Here is a 23133-nt window from a genome sequence, read left to right on the forward strand (position 1 = left end):
CCTGGTGGGCTGCTGTCTATGGGGTCACATGGAGTCAGACACGACTGAAGTGACTTAGCAGTAGCAGTAGCAGGCGTTCCTGGCGTTTGAGACAGGATGTCACACACTTGTGGAGGGATACAAAGGGCTGAGCTTCCTCGGGTTCAGCCTCTGATGGGCCTTGTTCAGATATCCTCCCCAGTGGAGCACAGTGTGACGAGGGTGGGAGAGGAGGCCACCCTCAGATAAGCCATCAAGCAGAGTCCTCCAGGGCCTCCCCTGGGACTAGTTCGAGTTAGCTAATGTTGATCCTAGGACACTGTTTCAAAGTTCATGTTCACCTTACTTAAATGTGTTCAGGTGACAAGTCACGTGCAAATCATGAATCTTTTTGGTCTTAAACTTCAAAATACTCAATACACTTTGGTTTTAAATGGCTACCATTTTCGACTACATTGTATTAACAATTTAGATATCCAGAAGCACCAAAGTCTTTTTCTTAAGAAAAACAGCATGGGTGGAGGTTGGCTTGTTTGTTCAGTTGCTCAATCATGTCTGACTCTTTGTGACCCGTGGACAGCAGCACACCAGTCCTGCCCACTCCTCCCCATCTTCCAGAGTTTGCCCAAGTTCACGTCCATTGAATCGGTGATGCCATCCAACCATCTCATCCTCTGTCACCCTCCTCTCCTTCTGCCTTCAATCTTTCCCAGCAACAGGGTCCTAAAATTAAGGCAGTTTATGCTTAATTTTGTCTGTGAATTGACAAGAATCAATTCAGCTTTGGGGGAGCTTAGTTGAGGGTCCACGACCCCACTCTAATGGACTGTTAGGGTCTGTGATTTGGGTTGAATACAGACACCTCCAGCCGGCCTCTCTATCCCTTCTAGCAGTTTCTTACTGAGAATGAGGCTAAGAGAAATAGTTCAGCTCATAGTTACCTCTGTTTCAACAGACCCCAACTTTTAGAAGCACCTACTTTAAAAAAAAATGAAACAATGAAATTAATCATAAAAGCAGTTTATTGAGCTCACATTACTTGTCAGGCACTGTGCTATTCTCTCTTCACACTTTATCTCATGTAGCTCTTATGACACCTGAGACGTAGGTACCATTATTATGCCTGCTTTACAGATAAGGAAACTGAAGCTCAGAGAAATTATATAATTTGCTCAAGGTGATGCAAACGCCAGGTTGTCTGCTCAGTTTTTTTATTTTTGTTATTTATTTTTGGCCGTGCTGGGTCTTCATTGCTGGACGTGGGCTTTCTCTAGTTGTGGTGAGAGGGGCTACTCTTCACTGTGGTGCTTGGGCTTCTCCTTGTGGGGGCTTCTCTTGTTGCAGAGCACTGGTTCTAGGTGCGCGGGCTGCAGTAATTGCAGCACAGGCTTACTTACCCCGTGGCATGTGGGATCTTCCCAGACCAGGGATTGAGCCTATGTCCCCTGTGTTATAAGGTGGATTCTTAACTACTGGACTACCAGGGAACACTGACCACAGTTTTGACCACTACATAATTTTGCAAAAAGTTTGATTATTGGGACTCCCTTTGTGGTACGGTGGATAGGAATCCAGCTGACTTGGCCTCCCTAGGCCCCAGCCACTGGGTCAACCAGTTGCGTTGGCCAACTTGGCCTTCCTGGGGAGGCAGCTGGTCTACCCGGCTGCCAGGCCTGCAGAGGGCAAGTAGGCCTGCCAATGCAAGGGACACGGATTCGAGCCCTGGTCTGGGAAGATCCTACATGCCAAGGAGCAGCTAAACCCATGTGCTACAACTACTGAAACCCAGTCTCTAGAGCCCAAGCTCTGCAACAAGAGAAGACCGGGCACCACAAAGAAGAGCAGCCCTCACTCGCCACATCTAGAGAAAGCCCTCATGCAGCAACAAAGACCCAGCACAGCCATCAATAAATAAACAAAAGAAGGCACCCTTAGTTAAAAATTTTTTAAAGGGCTGATTATTAATGAAATGGGCAGAAACCAGGTTCTTCCATTTCAGAAAGGGCTGTGTTTTATCACCCACCTCTGATGGTCCCAGAAAAATATTCCACAACCTTTGTGCTCATGAGTAGGGAAGGATCTGAATGGGAATTAGATAAAAGAAAACAACAAAATAGGTTGTCCGAATTTCTTTCTTGCCTGAGTCTGGTTTTGCAACTGTAAAGGTCCTTATCACCCTTCAAGTTTGAAACTCCCCACATGGTGTATCTTTGGCTACAGCTTCTTCTACCAAGTATATGGATTTGGCAGAGCTGGCTTCATGGGGGTAGTTCTTGAGCGCCACCCGGGGCCCTGTGCTTTGAAGGGTCCTGTGCTTTTGGGCTGCTCTGCGATAGCTGTCTGGAAATGGTTTATGGTATTTGAATGAAAGGGTGTCCATTTCCAGTTTGCACTGGGCGCTGCCAGTTTTGTCATTGGTCCTGGAATTTAGGAGATAAAAATAATGTACTGTGGGATTTCCCTGGCTGACCCAGTGACTAGGACTCAGTGCTTCCACTTCAGGGGGCTTGGGTTCAATCCCTGGTCAGGGAATCAAGATTCCACATGCCATGTGGTGAGGCCAGAAAAAAAAAAAAAAAGTACTATGACACAGAGTAGAAGAAGCTGTGAACTACCCCCGAGTCAAAGCTGACACTCCTGTGGCACCCCCTTGTCAACTCACTTTCTGTGACCATAGCAAGCAACCTGGAGGAGACAGCCACTCCCTGCCTTGCAGAGAGGGCTGATTTTGATGGCAGAGCAGGAACTCAGCACTGTCTCCATCAGAAGAACGGAGGTGGAGGGAGTCCTGATGCTAATGAAAACCTCAGGAGGATGGGGGAAGGTGGCTCAAGGTTCCCTGAGTTTGGGTTTGCTTGGTGCCCTGACTGGCGGCCAATGGTCTGATTTCAATGCCTCGGACATAAACACGTCTTCTGACTTCAGACTGGAGTTCAGGGCCTTTGGTACCACCTGTTTTGCAGCCAAACGATCAAACTACCACACCACTGGAAAGGGCTCTGCTTAAACAGGTTGGGAAGGGGTACAGTGTGGGCAAGGTGGCTCCTTACTAAAAGCTACCCAAGGTCTGGGGGTCCCGCCTCTGGTTTAGCCATAAAGAAGCTAGTTTGAAAGGCGGAGTTGGGGAGGAGAATCAGTGCCATCCAGTTTGGTTCGTGTCTTCACCCTTGTTTCCAGCTCACAGATAAACCCCAGCTTGCTCCTCCGGCTTTCTCCCTTGTCTAATGCCCCCATATTTTTGATGACAAGCTCCACAAAGCTTCGCTGTGGCTTCTGGGTCTGGAGCAGCCATCTCTGCCGTGCCTGGCATTCTGCCCCAAGGTTAATGTCGTTCAATATTAGGGAGGGGAAGTAGAGCTTTTGGTTCTGAGGCTCTGGCCACTGTGGGATCAGCTAGGGCGGGGGGTGATTTGGGTCGGTGGAGGGAGACGACATCTGTGAGACACACCATCTGGACAGCACTTGAGATGTATAAAGAATTTCTACAGTCACAAAACACTGGCAGCCCATTAAAAAACCCAGGTCCTTTCTTTGCCAGATTTCTCTCTTGTTGTTCAGCTGCAAAAGATCATTCAAGGAGAAAAGAAGTCCATGCTGCCCTGGACTATTGGCTTTGGAGCTAACATCAGGGTTTATGAATTATCATTGCGGGCATCTGGAGGCACGGGCTCGCCACTTCCTCAGAATCTGTGGAATGTTAACCCCAGACTGCAACACTGCTAAGGCAGATTTTAGCATCCCTGGCTGAGCAGTGCCAGCTCTCTGCCATCCTGCCCCCAGGGCAGTTCTCTGGCTGCTGCAAGCTGGCAGTCTCCTCGAGGCCCTGTGTTGTCATGGAGAAGGTTTTAGAAATATATCACTGGATTGCAGATGCTTTTCTGCCACCTGGAAATGAGTGGGCTTGTAGAAAAGCGACAATGGAGGGAGAGAAAGGGCTCTTGGAGGGCGGAGCTGGCGCCAGGGGAGCCGGCTGCAGCAGAGAACTGGGAGTCTGTACTGCTGTTTGCTGTTTGGTATTCTGGGCAGGCAGCAGCGTGCTGATCAACTCACTCCCTGCGGGACTCCTGGGAGCATGCAGTCAGCCACGAGGCTATAGCCTCTGCAGAAAAGTTTGCAGATTTTAAGAAAATGAACCGCCCTGCAGCCCAGTCTGATGGAGGGGACACCAAATGGACTCTCACTTAGAAATGCTGATGTAAATGTATGCTTCCTGCAGGCAGAAAAGCTGCCTTTGCCCATGCATGCCCGCAAGCTGCCCTTCACCTGTCTGTGCTGGCTCCTTAAGAGACATCTCTCTGCCTGAGACCTGGATGTCCCAGCCATCTGGGTTTCCATCAGGAACTTCCACCCCCAGTTCCTGCAGGGGCTTCAGACAGCCCATTTAGGGCACAAGTCACCCCACTGTTTGCTGCTTTATAGGTCAAAAAACAGTTGAATATAAGTAATTTCCTATTCAGCCAAATTGATAGCTTCAGGGCAAGCTAGCTCTTTCATTGGAATTAGATGATAAGAACATCAAAGAAAATCGGTGCTAGATTTTTCTCTTGCCTAATAAACATCATCAATTACTTTCTACATCGTTCTGAACTCTAGTGCTCTGTGTACATTTCAAGCCTTCACCTTCTAAATACTGTTACCCACCATGCCCTCAAAGTTACAAAGTGTACTGTCTCTTTTCCTTGAGTTTTGTTTACTTTTCCTGCTACTTGAGGTAGAGACTAGATCTGTTCTGGGCCCACGCAGAGAAGGTATATCTCAAAAGTACCTTCAAATGGATTCCAAGCATCTGTTAACTGGCTTAATCACTAGCACAAGAAATTAAATACATTCTTTTCTTAGAAGTTTTGGTGACTTTTGGAAAGCCCCTTAGAGACTTCTAGCCTACCATTTCCTTTGTAAATCTGACAGGTCTAGACTATGAACAAGTTTGAATTGGGACTATAGCTACTATCAGTACCTAGGACGCCTTAGGTACTTTCTCCTTTCTCCTCCCTGGACCTTGCTTTGGCTGCCTCAAGATAGCTCCAGTGGTAGGCCTCTTACTCCTTGATTGAGGCATTGACTTATTTAGCTATGCTCAGATTCACGAGACATAGATCCCACCTGGATTTTTCTTTTCTTTTTTAAAATGTTTGTTTATTTGGCGGTGCTAGGTCTTCATTGGGGCATGCAGATTTAGTTCCCTGACCAGGGGCTGAACCTGCCCCCGCCTCGCCCACATTAGGAGTACAGAGTCTTAGCTATCAGACCACCAGGGAAGTCCCTAACCTTGAATTTTGCTGTCTCTGACTTCTTCCTAGTATTCTCCAACCTCTTCTTTTAAATTTCCTTCCTTTTTTCTCCCACTCTCATTGCATCTTATCTTTTCTCGGACACAATGATGCTCTCACTTATTTTAATGACCCTTCATAAATCAGCCCTTTCCTTTTCCAAAGAATCTCACTTTCCTCCCTCCCCGTCATTTATTTCCACTTATTTTAGTGGCTGCAGAAAGTGGGAGCCCAGGCAAAATTCTCCACCCACCCATGGCAACAGAAGCAGACCACGAAATGTAGGGCCAGAGCTTTTGACTGAGCCCAGATCAAACAATTAAACTCTTCCACGCCTATCATTCTTTTTCTGTAAATCTCAAGAGGCAGAAAAGGCTGGTCTAGTAAGGGACATGTGTACCAGTTGAAGTTAAGCCCATTTAAACTGAATTCTCTAAACCAGATTCTGCCCAACTAGCTGTGTGACCTTGGGGAAGTGACTTAAACTCAGTGCCTCAATTTTCTCATTTGTAAAGTGGGAATAATAATGTCCTTACCAGTTACAGCTTAAGTGAGGATTAAGTGATTAAAACAGTCAGCTGTCCAATGGAAGTGCTTAGCATGTTAGCAAATTGCTCCCTTTGGTTCCGTGTTTTTCTTACCCTGAGGGTTCTCTTCAAACAAGCAGATATTCCTAGGAGGCACCTTCCGCCTACTCTAAGGTCCACTGTGGTCTCCCTCTAGGATATCTAGGGGCAGAAGAGAGGTGGCACTGCAGGGGAGCTCCCGGCAACTTGCCTCACTGGCAGTCCTCACCTTCTGATGCACAGTGTGAGCCAGCATGGCCTGCTCAGCATCTCTGTGCATTGATGTACATCCAGAGTGGGATGTGGATGTCTACAGATCCAGTCCTTCAGCTAACCTTCATGCAGCTGTGTGCAGGGCCAGGAAGCAGGGAAGGAGACAGGAGCATTTTCTGAGCCTTCTCAGACTATGTCATTTGTTGAGGATGAAGTGATGCTAATGCACACCCACCTCTCTCCTTCCTGGTCCAACATTGGTTTGCACAGCGAGTCCATCGGTGCTCTCCCAGGTTGGGCTTGTCCCAGACCCTCTTCTTCATGCTCCTGGGGCCATAGCAGAGCTGGCTGCACATCTCAGGATTCCTGCCCAGTGCCACACCTTGCAGAACCATAGCACCCCAGAACAGCGGTTCTCCCACACCCTCTTCTACTTGGTTCTGCTAAAGATGCTATCAAAGCACTGGGTCCAACCAGGACAATACACCTTCCTTTACCCCCAAGAAAGAGACGCAAATCCTAAAACAGTCTGTCATTTTAGTCATCAAGTCTTAAAGTAAAATTTCAAAACTTATCATCATACAACAATTTTATTGCCAAACATTTGGTAAACATGGTAATCCCCCCAACCCTAGACTACAACACGTTACTGGGGACCCATTTTTCCAAAGCCCCTTCCCCTGGAACGGCTGGGGGACTGCCACACAGCAAGGGGTGCATACCACTGCAAAGGGCTGCCAGCCAAGCCTGGGGTCCACCAGTCCCACCAGGCTGAAGTTCAATCTACCCCAGGCCTTCTTTCACTACCTTTCCAAGTTCAAAATAACAGAATCCACAAATTGAGTGCTATCTGCCAGGGACCGTGCCGCTTTCCAAGCATTTAACTCATTTAATAACTCCCTACCAAGTAGGATTTTTTGTCCCCATTTTACAGATGACAGGAGGAGCCTGTGGAATAGTAGGCGATAGTTTGAATAAGTCAGCAAAGCTTGTTCCTTTGCCAAACGCTTTGCTTCGAAGGTATGGTAGCCACAATGAACTGGATTTTTAGAAGATACCAGTCATTCTGTCATGCTGAGATGTTCTGGATGTCAGTATTCTGGCATCCAAATTCCATTTCCCAGTCAGTTTCTCACAATAAGTTGGGGGAAGAAGTGTAGTGGCAATATGAAAAGCCTTTGTCACCCACATGGCACAATGATGGAATTGGGAACATGGACACCATGCTCACCAGCCAGAGACTGAAGCTGCCTTGGAGCTGGAGGTAGGTGGGATCAGTGGACCCCCACCAAGGGGCATCTCACTGTGCCCAGCGCTTACCCTTCTCTGAACGAATGAGATGGCTACAGAACCCCTCCCTCTGCAAGACTGCTGATGCTGGGATGGGGAGGAGGATGTGTGTGGGCATGCACGTGTATACTCCAACACAGGAGTAGAGGTGGATCATCTGACAGTCCTTGAACTGCACAAGTGTCTGACACAAAAACACGCCATCAATCCTGCACTAGTGGAGAGGAGAGAGGCACGAGCACTTCAACATGGCAGCTAATTTAAAAATCACTTTGGGGGGAAAAATCATTTTGGGGACTTCCCTGGTAGTCGAGTGGGTAAGACACCACGCTCCCAATGCAGGGGACCTGGGTTTGATCCCTGATCAGGGAACTAGATTCCATATGTCCCAGCGAAGACCTGGCAGAGCCAAATAAATAAATAAAAATATTTTTAAAAAATCACTTCGGACTAGTTTTTTGTGCTCAAGTGGGACATGATGGTGTTTGATGCATCAGCAAGTTAACAATACTGTAAACAGTGATTACCAGTGTTCCTCAGAAAGAAACCACCCTCCACCTCTATATCCTAACACCTGCTACTAACCATACCCTCTGTCCTAACCCTGACCTATGTGAAGCCAAAGCAGCACCAGGGAGAATATAAGGGGCTAGGGGCACGTGGGGGTGCATAGGCCTGGGAGGAGGTGCGTGTGGAGAGCACCAGAGCTCCATGGAACAGAGCAAGGACGTGAACAGACGTAGTGCTCTTACGAAGAGTCATGCAGCCAAAGCACATGATCAGGCATAACGCTGCAGTGCCGCGTAAGATACCCCAGCCAACGTGTCACATCTAAGGCCTAAATAACATTTCTAGAACCGGGAGCTGTCTGCTGCATCTCTGAAAGCCCCTTCCCAGGCTGTGTCGAGAAACGCCAGATTTCCTTATGCTCCTCTGCCCAGTGTTTCCCAGGGTCCTGCAGGGTGGAGATGGGCAAGTCTCCATAGCAACCCGGGGGGTAATCTCAATCATCTAGAAGCTTTAAGAGGTGGGATATTCTGGTTCACTGAACGTTCTTAGCAATTTAGTACGAATCAAAAATCTCTTTTTTGGGGACTTTAAAACTGGAAATGCTTCTGAAATGTTGAGTTTCTTATCTCAGCAAGAAGAGTGGAATGATGGAGCTGGTACCGTTTCAGTGATCTGGGACTCTGCAGGGCCTGAGGCTTGGTTCTCTGCGTCGACGATCATTATTTACACTGCCTCTGTTAAAGGCAACACCAATAATGCCCTTGAAGGTAATTAATCTTTTTTTAACTGTAATTTAAAGTTAAGTACATGACCTTACAAATTTGACCTGAATAATCAGGGCTCCTCTAAGGGAAAGAGAACAAGGGCCAGATGATAGTAGGCTGGAGGATGGCAAGCCCCAGGAAACTCCAAACACTTGAAATTGTGCTTGAAGGACTATCGCGTCTGCCTGTGGTTGGATACCATGATGGGAAGGCAGTTAAGCCCAACAAAGAGATAAAGGTGTCTGCTCATCTCATGATATTATGTTCTCCAGGGTCAATATCAGAGACCTTGTCTTCCCAGCACTAAGAGCAATGCCTGGCCCCCCTGGTAGGTGCTTGATACTAATTTGACAGATGAAGGGAGGCCTCCATTCAATCCATCCTGTACAGATGTCCTCTGGTTACCATTCTCTGACCACCACCCATCCATTGTCTATCCCTCTTCTCCATCTAGTATTTACGTGCTTATTATATAAGAGGTGCTAAACCATGGGCAGACTCAATGGTAAATAAGATATAGCCCCTTATGTAGAGCCAATCACCCCTCTGTTTTAGTGGACTTTTTAAAGGAAGGGGGATGCTAAGTGGTGGGCTTTGCAGAATGGCCTGAGCACAAAGGGCATTCTCGTGTACCTTTACTACCCCACAGACTCTTTGCCTTTGGAAAATCCTAATTACTGCTCCCACTATAGACTCACAGTCTGTGAGCTTCTGAAAGCAAACTTCCATCTTCCTGTCCAGATGTGGTGTAGGCACTGGTCATTGCTTGAGCAGGACCATGGGTTAGCTCAACTGATTCCACCTGAAATGGTTTGGTCCTGCTTGTTTCCTGGGTAATGAACCAAACTAAAGTTTTTCCCAACCCTTCCCATTCTTCTTCATCCCATTTCATGCTCTTTCTGCTCTGAGAAAAGGGATATTCCAAGAGGGCAAGTAGGAAGGTCTGGGGTCACGTCAAGTCTGTATTTTCCTGGATGGTAGGAATTTGCAGCATGGAAGCCAAATTCTGGGCATTTGGTGAGAATGTTCACATCAGGAGGAGTAAGACTTTCTCTGTCCGTCATCCCCACCATGCCCCACTCCTCCAATTTTCTCTTGCTGCATTTCAGAGTAAGAAACACTATTCCTCTCTACCATAGATTCAAAGAAAAGACTATAAGTAAAGGGCACACATACACAAAAGGGTCCTGGAAATTGTTCCTCCTCAAAGAGTAACATGAGTACTTATCCTAGAATACACAGAAGCCCCATACTCTAGAGGATGATCAGGAGGTTGGAAACTCGGAAGAACCATTCCTTACTGTTACAAGGTTTAGCGTCTGGTTTTGCTTGAATTTTATATATATATTTAAAGAATCCCAAAGTCTTGTTTCCTTTACACTGTGCTTTTCGCTAAGCGCAAATCTCTAATTTGGTGACATTCAGACCCGGACCCTCACATCATATGTGGCATTATGATCCACAGTGTGCTTTTCGAGAACATTTCTTTCTGCACTAGGTCACAATGGCACATTACACTCTAGGCATAGTGCAGTCACATAATCCTTGATTGCAGTGATTGTACCTGCTGTTCCAAAGTCCTAGAACTGAGAGCACCCCTTTGATTCTGATTCATCCCCACAGTGTTTGTGTGAGGAGGGCAGAAGTCCCGATCCCCACTTTACAGGTGGGGAAACCAAGGCACACAGAGGCGATCTACCCAAAGTCACTCAGGAAGTCAGAAAACCAACTGACTACAGGGCAGGTAAGATCACCTTTCAGCGCCTTGTCAAAAAAAAAAAAAAAAAAAAACAGACTGTATCCTTCTCAAACAAATGCATATACCCTAGAAGGAAGTGGTTTTAGGTGGAACTTTCTAGTAAGGTCTCAGAGGCTCCTCTGTCAAATCAGGAACCACCAGTTAAGAACCAGTATCACACTAACATTTTAGTTAAATACCCTTGACTCACCGACAATGCTGATTATTATAGCTCACTGACAACCTGGTTACCGACATGAAAATGTGAGGAAAACTTCATCTATTCAAGAAATAAGCCTTGGCACAGCTCCTTTCCTGGTTTCACAGCATCTGATGTGTAACAGCTAAGCACTGCTTCCTTCTACACAATACTCCTGTACCTGTTGGCATTTCATTGGGGTGGGGGTGGGGGGAGTCAATAACAGAATGTGTGCATGTGTGTGCATGTGAGTGAGACACCAGACACTTTAGGGACAATTCTGCCAAACAGAATATACATGAACTATGTCTAATACAATACTTCTCTACCCTGATTCTTCTTCTCTTTTGGCAACTTTTATTTCTCGATCCTGTTCATGTAAAAAGTAATATTTTACTCCCCACCATCCTTGATGAAGGTAGAGTCCTTGGGTGGACATGCCTGGGGGCTGATTTCAGCTTCGTGGAAGAGAAGCACTTGAAGGGTGAAAGTTGCCGAAAGACAACTGAACGGGACTTTTTGGATCAGAAAGTGTCCTGGTCTTGCATGTATTTTCCCCCAGAGGCTAAATGACCACCTGTCCATGACACACTGCCAGGAATCCATAGTCCTGGAAACAAACTAGGCCAACAGCAGTCCTCCTGCCTCCCAACTCCAGGTCAAGAAAGGCACAAAGAAGACCAACAAATAATACCGAGGCGGTGCTTTGGATCTGGGAGGCCTTGAGGTACCGGGAGAAAGAAGAGGACCGATGGCCCCATCTGGACGGTAGGCAAGTGAGGCACGGAGAAACTGACTTAATACTTTCAGTCCTAGGGGAGAGGGAACCGGCAATGTCGGGTAGGGGTGGGTCCTCTTTTTCCTCACTCGGGGAAGGAGAGGAGAGGAAGATACACTGTCAAACCATAGTGAGAACGACCCTCACCGAAAAGAGGCAAATTCCAGCTCTTCTGCCCACACAGTAAAGTAACTGCACTCAGAGTAGCTGTGATGATCCCTTCACAGAGGGAACCGGACACCCCAAACTCTCTGGGGCCCACTCTTGGGACTGCATCCAGGGCTGGAGAATGAGGCAGAATCGGCCTGGGCAGGCACATAGGTAGCTCTGCTTCTTAAGGCATGGATGCTGTCTGCGAGGAGTGGGCCCCACACTGGGAGGTGTCCATTAGACACTACCTCCCCTGAAAATACCCTGCAAGAAAGCTCAGTGGGGTGGAACACTGATGCCTAAGGAATCCACATCCCCGGGCTGGGGACTTCCACTAAAGCTAAACAGCATCACCAAACCTGTGTCATTTGGGGAACATAAGAAAGACGAAAAACCTAAACTGATAATTACTGGCAGATGATTGTCTAACTAGAGAATCTAAGGGAAACAACAGAAAACCTAGCAGAACTAAGACCACAGTTTGCACAAGTGGCAGATTAAAAATCTAGCATACAAAAGTCAATAGCTTTTCGGTCACTTGAGGGTGACCTAATACCTTGTAAGAGCTGTGCTTTTCTGTGAGGCCTCCGAGCTTTGTGCAACTTGCCACATTTTAAAAGATGGAGGGGAGCCAAGGAGATGCCTCCTCTGCTGCAATCTGTGCAGACGCCTCAGATACCAAGTTTGTGAAGACGCCTGGGGTGACTGCGGCAGGAGGGGCCAGTCACTTCGGCACTGTCCCCTTGGGGGCCCTGCCCGACTCTCGACCCTGCCCCTTTCTCCCAGCTCTTTTCCTTTCCAACTCAACAGACACATTGGGAACCTTGGCAAGGACCAGGGTGGGAGCCAAGAAGGTGGGATGTGGTGGAAGATTGTGCTATGTCATTTCCAAACAAAGCCGATTTTTAAAAACAAAGGCGGCGGACTGAAGGGTCTCATACATCAGTCCTCTCATCGCCTCATTGGTCAGAAGCCTGGCGACGCCACGGTGCTGTGCCCCGACTGGCGATTCCCACGGTCCGGACAAAATGGCGCGCCGCGGGGCTGACCGTGGCAGTCTGGCCTGCGCACTGCGGCGGTCATTTACGGTCCAGGCTGGCGTGCAGCTGGGCCTCGCGCACCATGCGATCGAAGGAGCGCGTGTTGGTCTCCTGGCGCACCTTCTCGCGCACGTGGAAGGAGGCGCGGGCTGTGGAGCGAGCGCTCTCCAGAGCGCTGCGCCGCTCCCGAGACAGCTGCTCGCTGCGCTCCAGCTTGCGACCGATGGCTTGGAGCAGCTCCCGCCGGCGGCAGTCTTCGTCCCTCTCCACCTTCTCCTTGTTGGCGCGCTGGGCCCGCTCCTTCTCCATCCGGCTCTGGCCCACGCGCCGCGCCTTCTGCTGCACCGCCTCCTCGGCCGCCTGCGCCGCGTGCTGAAGCCGCCGCTCGCCTGCCCGGGCCAGAGCCTCCAGGTGCGCCTGATGCTCGCGCTCCTTGCGCTCAGCAGCCTCTTTGGCCCGCCGGCCCTGCAGCTCCTCCCGCCGGGCCCGCTCGCGCAGCTCCCGCGTGCGCTGCTCCACCAACTGCTCGTAATTCTCCTGCGCGCGGCCCAAGCTGGCCTCCAGGGAACTCCGCAGGCCCTCGCGCTCCTGGCGTTCCTGCCGGGCCCGACCTTTCAACAACGCCTCGTGGCGCGCCCGCTCCACCCGGCTAAGCTCCTGTTTCTCCCGCTGCAACTGGCCCTCCTGCTGCTGCTTGACCTGGGCCGCGCGCTTAGCGCGCTCCCTGCGGACCTGCTCGGCCCGCTCGCGCACCTCCTGCAGACCCTCCTCCCGCTGCTTCAGGTTCTGTTCCTGCTGCAGCTTGCGCTGCCTATCCTCCCGGGCCGCGCGCTCCGCCCGCTCCCGCCGCAGCAGTCCCTGGCGCTCGGCCAGCTCCCGCCGCCGCTCCTCGCTGCGCTCGCACTGTCGCTGCCGGCGCCGCGCCTCCTCGCGTTCCTCGCGACCCCGGCGGCCGCGCCGCTCCTCCACCTGCGCGGCCCAGGCCCGGCGGCCCTGCTCCAGGGCGCGCTGCTTCTCGCGCTCCTCGCGCTCCCGCCGCTGCTCGGCGCGGACGCGCTGCTGCTCCCACTGGCCGTGGGCCGCGGCGCGCTGCTCCAGCAGCAGGCGCTCCTCCTGGTGCCGCGCCAACATCAGCGCCGCGATCTTCCGGTCGCGCTCGGGCACCCCGCGCAGACCCCGCTCGGCGCGCACTTGGCGCACGATGCGCTCCACGTGCTGAGCTGTCTGGGGCGAGTGGCTCAGGTCGCCGAGGCTGAAGCTGCGGCCGGTGAGCGGAACCAGGGCCAGGGCGGATGGGCGGCCCAGGGGGTTGGGAGCCGAGGCCGCCGACCCCGCCGCGCAGCTGTTCCTGGCCGAGGCCCGCGGCGGCCAGTGCAGTTCCCGCAGGCTCTCTCCGCTGTAGGACGACGACGACGCTCCGGACTCGGAGCTGAGGGCGCCCTCCCGCCGGCGGGACAGGGAGTCCAGTGAGTGGCTCTTCCTACCTGCCCGCGACCCCGCGGGCGGGGGTTGGGTCCGGGCCGGGGACGGGCTGGAGGAGGCCTTGCGAGCGGCGCGCGGGGCAGGCGAGGCCGGGAGGCTGGCGCTGCTGCAGCTGCTGCTGCTGCCCGCGCTGGGGGCCGAGGCCGCGGCGGCCGCGGGGCCCAACGGCGTGAAGAGGCGCCGCTTCTCCTCGCGCACGATGCGCTCGCGCTCGGCCCGGCACTGCTGCAGCTTGGCGCGCCGCTCCGCCTCGTAAGCCTCATACAGCCCAGTGGCCACTCGCATCGAGCGGCCGGGGGCCTCGCGCACCAAGTCCGCCAGGGCCCGGGGCAGCAGCTCCACAGGCTTAACGGCGCAGCGGGCGCAGGCCTCTAGCGAGCGGGGGCTGGTCAGCACGTACCGGCTGCCCTCGGCCTCCGGACAGTCGAAGTTGAAGAGGTCGAGGTGCAGCAGCGGGGACTGCTCCCTCTGCCCGCCTTCTGCCGCGGGCGGGACTTCAGCCTTGCGGGGCGCCACGGCGGAGGCCGAGGCCGAAGACGCCGTGGGCTGCTGGGCTCCCTGGGAGTCAGGGGGCACCGAAGCGGCGGCTTCGTCCCCTCCTGAGCCTCCGGGCTCGGCTCCCAGCTTCTCCTCTTCAGGCACGGGATCCACCATGGCTGAGCCCTGTCCCTTTGTGGAGTCACTGCGGATAACAAGGGAGGGACATCAAGGAATACATTTAAAAGCAGTCCACCCCCCACCCCCCCCCCAATCCCCCATTCCTGTTCATCCCCCCCCTCACCCAACTTAATCCGCTCTGGGATTAGGCTCAAAGGCCCGGTGGAATGTAAGTCCTAATACCGATGCCCTGAAAACCCAAGCGGGCGGGAGGATGCACAGCCTCTGCTTCCCTCAGCGCCGGAGTGCGGGGCGGAGGCCCGTGGCCAAGCTCCCCCCAGGCGTCTGGCCCGCTAGATGCATCTCCTCCCTGTTGCAGGTTAAAATGAAAAGATCGAGGTGCGGGCGGCAGCCGACCCGAGAGGCTCTGGAGGATTCCCGAGAGGATTAGCGTATTCATTTGTCGCTTAGGCGGGCGACCGGGGAGGCAGCTTTGCAGAAACAAAAAAGGAGGTCTGTGCATCTTCACAGTGCACTGCTGTGAAGACCCCATTTGCCCAGGGAAGAAGTTTATAGTTGATTTCCCTTTTGCCAAAGGAGACCCAGGCGTAGGGCCCAGAGGTGACGGTAGAGAGGAGAGAAGTGCCTCTGCCCGAAAAAGACCTCCCCGGGAGGGCTGATCGATCCTTGCTCCTGCCTCTTGGGCAGGGCTTGCAAGGAGCTGTGCCCGCCTTCCCCGCGTCCCCACCACCGGGTTTCGCCCGGGGTGATGAAGGAGCCTGGGTCTTCCCAGATGCACCCGATTCTCTCTTAAAGCCGTGCTAAAAGCGCCATCCACCCCAGTCTAGGCTCGGACACCTGTCCCCAGACGTCCTCCGAGTGGCCCCACCGTATCCCAGCGAGGCTGGGCTCCTGGAGCTCAGTGAGCCCGTCCGCTTCCCTGGTGCCCGGGCCGGTGCGCTTACCCCACGTCCCGGGCTCGGCCCCGCGCCGAGGCTTTTGTTCGCAGCTCGCCGCTTTCCCTTGTGCCTCTTCAGTCCTTTCGCCGGCGGGGTCGGATTACCGCCGGCCGCAGCCGCGATAGTAGCCCCAGCTGCCGCCGCCGCCACCGCCGCCAGCGTCTCTCCATGGGGCCGCGCACACCCCAGACGCTCCCTACCCGCAGGAGGGGGAGTGCGACAAGGTCTCCCTAAAATAACGCAGATCTGCTCCCTTCCCTCACGCTGATTCTTAAAAAAGGAAGCAAGCCGGGTTCCATCGCTGCTGCATCCACCGCCGCCTCGCCAATCGCGAAGGGACCGCAGGTCTTTCGACGCCCCCTGGCGCCTCCTGGTGGACGCTCAAGGGTGTTGATTTGCTTGCTTAGAAAGCAAAGAGAAGTTGGGGGGGGGGGTGAAATGTATATAAATGATACATTATACATACATACATAATATATACATAATATTTTTTATTAAGAAACCCTATTCTATCAGCACCTTAACTAGGCAGAATGAAGGACTTGCTCAGATTGTTTCTCAGCCTGACAAGCAAACAATCTTGATGGCAATTTGGTAGCACTATGGCTCCTGATCCGAACCATGACTTTATTTTTTTAAAGAAAAATCAAGGACATTCAAACAGGTTTGAGGCAGGCAGAAGATGTGTTTAGGGTTTAGCGCAACATTTTACGACTTCCTGGTTCCAGACAATACCGATTAAAACCAGTCAGTGCCAGTTATGAGTGCTCTTTAGAGACACCTCCTCACCACCTCTTTTGCAGTTTGAGCGGCAGTGGCTGCAGCAGACAGATGGAAGGGGTACTTAAGGGAAAGGGTTGGAGGGGGAGGGGGACATAACATTTAGAGAGCATGGTGAACTCTGTCGTTAATAACCGTGACGTTTCGGACAGGCAGTGAGGGAGATGACATGATTCAGTTTATATTAATACTTTAGGAACATAGCTCTGGCAACGATGGGGTGAAGGCTTTGGGGGGCAAAAGGGAGGCAGGAAACCAAGTTAACTGGGCACTACAGTCACCCAAGGCAGGAAGGATTGGGGCCTGAGGAGAAACAACAGGAGGCCTGGGCCTGGTGGGAAGTGGGGGTGTACAGATTCCCGAGAGTAAGAGAAACAGTACTCAGAGGGAGCTTGGCTGTGGGGTGTGAGGAGCAGCGAAGGGGCAAGGATGGCTTCCTGAAGCGACAAGCTGGCTGAGTGTGCCACAAACCGAGAGCCTGGGTCCAAGAAGGAGGATTAGGTGGTGTGAAGGGCCAAGGAAGGATGGGTTCCTTTTAGGACCACTTGGGTTTGAGGTGGAGCCACTCAGCTGGGAAGGTGAGTGGTAAGGCGCCTAGTAAGTTGTGTCACAGGTCTGCACTAAAGCTAGAGTTTATCGCATCAGTTTTTCCAGTAGTCGTGTATGGATGTGAGAGTTGGACCATAAAGAAAGCTGAGTGCTGAAGAATTGATGCTTTTGAACTGTGGTGTTGGAGAAGACTCTTGAGAGTCCCTTGGACTGCAAGGAGATCCAACCAGTCAATCCTAAAGGAAATCAGTCTTGAATATTCTTTGGAAGAACTGATGCTGAAGCTGAAGCTCCAATATTTGGGCCACCTGATGCGAAGAACCGACTCATTGGAAAAGCCCCTGATGCTGGGAAAGATTCAAGGCAGGAGGAGAAGGGGACAACAGAGGATGAGATGGTTGGATGGCATCTCGACTCGATGGACATGAGTTTGAACAAGCTCCAGGAGATGGTGATGGACAGGGAAGCCTGGCATGCTGCAGTCCATGGGGTCACAAAGAGTCGGACATGACTGAGCGACTGAACTGGACTCAATTGAACCATATTTCAGGTTCTCAAACAGTGTGAGTGAGATCATCCAGGGAGGGCAAGTGAAGCAATCGGGAGGTGGGCAGGGCATTGATGGGGCTGCTAAGGGAAGAGGAGTCCATGAAAGGGACCAGTAAGGACAGAAAAGTTCGGTCTCGTGGAATCTAGTGGTAGCGCACTTCGGAAGGAGGATGTGCCCCTATTGTTAAGGCTGCAAAGGTTCAGAAAGGTTTGTCTGAATCAGATACCCACAGAAGCTGGCAGAAAGACAGTCTTTGGTGACATCAGCAGAAATAGCTTCAGTAGTGTCCTGGGAGCTGATGCCAAACCACAGGAGGTTGGGGGGCAGTGGGAGGTGAGAACGTGAAAGTTACTATTTTTGACATTTGGGTGGAAGTGTTAAGGACTGTGAAGGGCATGAGATTTTATCCTACTTTCATGCTAGTAAGTTAGCCTGCCACCATTCATAGATGTTCACGGAAGACATGAAACTGGGTCAGAGACAAAGGACTTTGTTATTCAGGTACAGCAGATGGCATGAAGTTTGTGTTTTTGTTGATCCCTCTTGCTCCCCAAGTGTCGTGGGGCAATGGAGATGTGGGTTCAGATAGGGGTTATACATGGGTTTGTGTCACAGCTGAGAGAGACCCTAAGCTTAGTAGTGGCCGTGCCTGCTAAATGGCTTTAGTCGTGTCCTCCTCTTTGTAACCCTAGGTGGCGCTAGTGGTAAAGAACCCGCTTGCCAGGTAAGGAGATGTAAGAGATGCAGGTTTGATCCCTGGGTCAGGAAGATCCCCTGGAGGAGGGCATGGCAACCCACTCTAGTATTCTTGCCTGGAGAATCCCATGGACAGAGGAGCCTGGAGGGCTACAGTCCATAGGGTCACAAAGAGTCAGACATGACTGAAGCGACTTAGCACACATGCTGCAAAGTTGAGGGTCGCTCAGCTGTGTAGACCATACCCTTTTAAAGGCGGCTGCTAGCAAACCTGTTTAAACTTTGCCCCTGAGGGAGGCATTATTTTTGTTATCCTGGGAGAAAACAAATCTTCCCTCTCACGTTGAGGGAAACACTATCTCTGTCTTCTAAGGAGGCTTGTTGTACAAACATCCTTGAAAAGTAGTCTAGACTAAAAGCCTTTACAAGACATACGGAAATGCCATGAACTGCCCTCGGTAGAGAAAAGGAGTGATTGGTCAGATGGCTAGTAAGAGATAAGGCTGGGCTTTAGACCTGGCTCAGTCTCATCCTGAGTGGGTCCTGTGCATTGTCTTTCCACTCCAAATTAAACCTCTGGAGAGACGTGGATTCAGATGGAGATAAGTGGGGTGGTCAGGTCAACCTCCTCAAACCTCTTTACTTCAATTTTCCCCTCCTTACATAAGATCCTACCAAATTGCTTACCTCAAGAATTAATAATGTCTGCTATGTAAATGTCATCTTTGTTCTTAAATAGAGACAGTAATAGCCACCTTTCAGGGTTGTTGTCAGAACTGGAAATTAGGCAAAGTACCTAGACTGACACGTTTCAATGAACAGTAATAAAATCATTGCTATTTTTTTATGAAAAAAATTTTTTAATTTAATTTTGTTTGCTCTGGGTCTTTGTTGCTGCGCGCAGGCTTTCTCTAATTGTGGTGATGGGCTTCTGAGTGTGGTGGCACTTCTCGTTGCAGAGCAAGGGCTCTAGAGTGTAGATTCAGCAGTTGCGGTACACAGGCTTAGTTGCTCTGAGGCATGTGAGATCTTCCTGGACCAGGAATTGAACTGGTGTCTCCTGCATTGCAAGGCAGATTCTTAACCACTGGAGCACCAGGGAAGCCCCCTTACTATTTGTTTTGAAAAATCTCATCTAATAGGTGTGATCAGAATAAGGACACGTGTAGTGTCAGCAATATATTAAGGGAAAGCCCAACAAATGTTGCACCCTTGATTAAGAAATGATGCTTTATCTGGGAGGGTTACTGGAGCAGAGGTCACTAGGACAGTGACCTAGCCAGACAGTTCAGCATCAACTTGGTAATTGATGGGGCACCATTGAAAAGTCAGATAGCACTCAGCTCTCATCTCTAAGTGCCCTGGACATTTCAGGAGATGGGCTTATCACAGGTTAAGCTTTGATTTCCCCCAGGTTGGGAGTCCCAGCCTGTCAACAATCAGGATCATTAAATCCAACTTTATTAGGGTACCTAGCCAAAAAAGCAGCCCAGCTGGGGAACACCCACCTGTCCCTTGCGAGAGGGGCAGTAGACACAGCAGTCTTAGGCGTCAGTTTAATCACTCAAATTCTGGCTCAGCTGGCCTTTATGAGTTGAGGCAAGTGTCTTAACCTCTCTCAGTCTCAGCTTCCTGAAAAGAAGAAGGCACAACATGGCCTTTGTCTTGCAGAGACCCTTAGAGATAAAAATGTATTAAGTACCCCCACTAGATCCTTTAGTATAATAGCTCACTGTCTTAGTCAGTTTGGGTTGCTATAATAAATTACCATAGACTGAGTGGTTTAAAAAACAAATTTATTTCTCACTGTTCTGAAGATGGAGAAGATCAAGATACCGGCAGAGCCAGTGCTTGGTAAGGACCCACTTCCTGGTTTCTAGATGACCGTTTCTATGTATCTCCACATGGCGGAGGGCAAGCCCTTTCCTGTCTTTTCCTGTAAGGGCATGAAGCCCATCATGAGGGCTCTATCCTCATGCCCTAATTACATCCTAAAGGCTCCATCTCCCAACACCATTGCATTGAGCGTTAAGGTTTCAACAAATGGATTTTTTTGGGGGGGTGGGTAGCCACAGACATTCAGTACATAGCACTCATCTAATTTGGACAAAATAAAACACAATGTTGATATTATCTCCATTTAAATTCCTTTTTCTTAGCCTCCACCACCCACCTCAGCTCTGTGCATTCATCCCCCTTCCTCTCTATGTAATCCCCTTCGCAGAACAGATGATTCAATCTAAAGTTCTAAATCAGGAGTTGGCAAATGATCTGTGGATCAAAACCACTGGCTATTTTTGTAAATCAAGTTTCATTGGAATAGCGATGCTTATTTGTTGACTTGTCCCTGCTGGTTTTCATGCAACAGTGGCAGAATTCAATAGCTTTGACAGAAATTGTATGACTCAGAAAGCTTAAGATATTTACTATCAGGCTCTTTATAGAAAAAGCTTGGCAACCCCTATGCTAATGACTGATAACAGCTCGTGCCAGTTATGAATTTATTGCCTTGCACCTCCTAATTTACCGGTCAGTACTTGCTCTGCATAATTCCCAGGTGGCCCTAGTGGTAAAGAACCTGCCTGCCAGTGCAGGAGACATAAGGGATGCGGGTTCGATGCCTGGGTCAGGAAGATCCCCGGAGAAGGGCATGGCAACCCACTCCAGTATTCTCACCTGGAGAATCCCTTGGACAGAGGAGCCTGGCGGGCTACAGTTCACAGGGTCACACACAGTTTGACATGACTGAAGTGACTTAACACACACGCACGATGCTGAGGTTTCCAGGTGAGGGAGCTGCAGGATCCTTGCAGGAGGAAGACAGCATCTCTCCCTGGTTCCTGTGTGTTGCGCTTTTTACCTTTTCTTTCTTCTGCTCCATAGTGAGCAGTTCAGGTGTGGGACTGTTCTGTGGGCCCCCCACCCCCAACTCCAGCTGCATACTCAGGACAGTCTCTTGGCAACCTTGCCGCCCTGGCTCAAGCCTGGGGACCAGCTTCCCATGCCTTCCTGAGGCAGACACCACGTGCTCCGAGCCTTGAGCCTGTAGTGTCCCCTTCACTCCCTCTCACCAGCCTCTGTGCGCCGGCGACAATTGTTTCCTGTTCACCCAGCAACTGCAAAGCACCTCTGCCCTAAACTTCTTTGCCCCAGACCAGTGGGCTGCAGCCACACCCTGTCCAGGGCGGTCTGAGCCCCAACCTTGAGGAAGGGGCACCCCTTCCAAGTTGTCTTTCCTTGAGGACTCCCCTCAGCCTTAGGGAACCTTCGAGCATTTGCTTTATATCTTCATATTTACTCTCTTTTCATAGCTTAGTACCTCTTTATATTCAGCTTCCCCTTTAAATTACTGTGTGGGCCTCCCTGATAGCTCAGTTGGTAAAGAATCCACCTGCAATGCAGGAGACCCTGGTTCGATTCCTGGATCAGGAAGATCCTCTGGAGAAGGGATAGGCCACCCATTCCAGTATTCTTGGGCTTCCCTTGTGGCTCAGCTGGTAAAGAATCTGCCTGCAATGCGGGAAACCTGGGTTTGATCCCTGGGTTGGGAAGATCCCCTGGAGAAGGGAAAGGCTACCCACTCCAGTATTCTGGCCTGGAGAATTCCGTGGACTGTATAGGACATGGGACCACAAAGAGTCGGACATGACTGAGTGACTTTCACTTTCACTTTAAATTACTGTGTAGTTTCTATCTCCTGATTAGACACAGAGCAGTATGCAGTGTCAAAAGGAATCATTCCCAGTTCTTGAGAATAAAGCCTTAAGAAGAAATTTATCACACAAACCAGCAGGTAAAGGTAATAGTTGTTAAACATAAATATGTTTTATTTCATACTTCACTGAAATAATACATGTTTATCAGAATGGGAAATTAGAAATACAGAAAATAGGAAAGAAAAAAAAATTACCTGAAGATAAATAATTACCTCGGAGAAGGCAATGGCACCCCACTCCAGTACTTTTGCTTGGAAAATCCCATGGACGGAGAAGCCTGGTGGGCTGCAGCCCATGGGGTCGCTAGAGTCGGACACGACCGAGCGACTTCACTTTCACTTTTCACTTGCGTGCATTGGAGAAGGAAATGGCAACCCACTCCAGTGTTCTTGCCTGGAGAATCCCAGGGACGGAGGAGCCTGGTGGGCTGCCGTCTATGGGGTCGCACAGAGTCAGACACGACTGAAGCGACTTAGCAGCAGCAGCAGCAGCGAATAATTACCTGGAACCCGCCAGCCCAGTTACACAGCTTGGTGTGTAGGCAGCAGGGACTTCGGAGCTGTGGGAGGACCGGTCCAGGTCTGTTTCTGCTCACAACTGCTTAGAGCACAGTAGACCCTCCTGATCAATGGTGCACAGTAGACCCTCCTGATCAATGCATCAGCAAAAGGGAACAGGGTATAATTGGTGCTACTTTGCCCACCGTATGTCCCATGAAACTGGCCTTGTCACAGTATTTTGAGCTATTAGGCCACTTGGATGAATCTTTAGAGTCAAGTGTCTTAAGCAGATGATGCTCATGTTTGAGGACTGTCCTGTGGGAGGTGTGCCAGCAAGGAGATCTAGAGGGAGTCTTACAATTAACCTAGTGGGGTTTTTCCCTTACTCCCAGAAGGGCCACACCTCATTCCATTTTGTATGATACTGGAGAAGTGGCCTCAGTCCTCAGTACAGCCAGATCCTGGGGGTCCCCTGGGCATTTTGACTGTGAAACATTTAAGGGTCTGCTCAAAAGAGGGGCTCTTGGGACTTCCCTGGTGGTCCAGTGGCTAAGACTCCACACTTCCAATGCAGAGGGCCCTGGATTCAGTCCCTGGTGGGGGAATTAGATCCCACATGCCACAGCTAAGAGTTCACATGCTGCAGCGAAGACCCAGAACAACCAGATAAATAAGTAAAAATAATTTTTTGCAAAGGAGGAGCTGTTGCTCGTGACCCAGACTTGTCTTCTGTCTCTGCCTCTCTTGCTGGGTCATCTGTCTCTTGCATGAAGCCACCTGCCTGCTCAGTGCTTCAGGCCACTTCTG

At 50.8% G+C, this 23133-nt stretch overlaps 1 protein-coding gene across 1 annotated transcript; it reads right to left on the minus strand.

Moving 5' to 3' along the window:
- Positions 1-6599: 6599 nt before the first annotated feature.
- On the minus strand, positions 6600-15954 carry CCDC177 (coiled-coil domain containing 177). The gene has a single exon (XM_061429244.1). It carries the CDS (start codon positions 14631-14633, stop codon positions 12537-12539), a length of 2097 nt encoding a protein of 698 aa, XP_061285228.1. The 5' UTR covers positions 14634-15954; the 3' UTR covers positions 6600-12536.
- Between the last annotated feature and the right edge of the window lie 7179 nt (positions 15955-23133).

Source organism: Bos javanicus, chromosome 10 (assembly GCF_032452875.1).
Source record: "Bos javanicus breed banteng chromosome 10, ARS-OSU_banteng_1.0, whole genome shotgun sequence".
Classification (NCBI taxonomy): domain Eukaryota; kingdom Metazoa; phylum Chordata; class Mammalia; order Artiodactyla; family Bovidae; genus Bos; species Bos javanicus.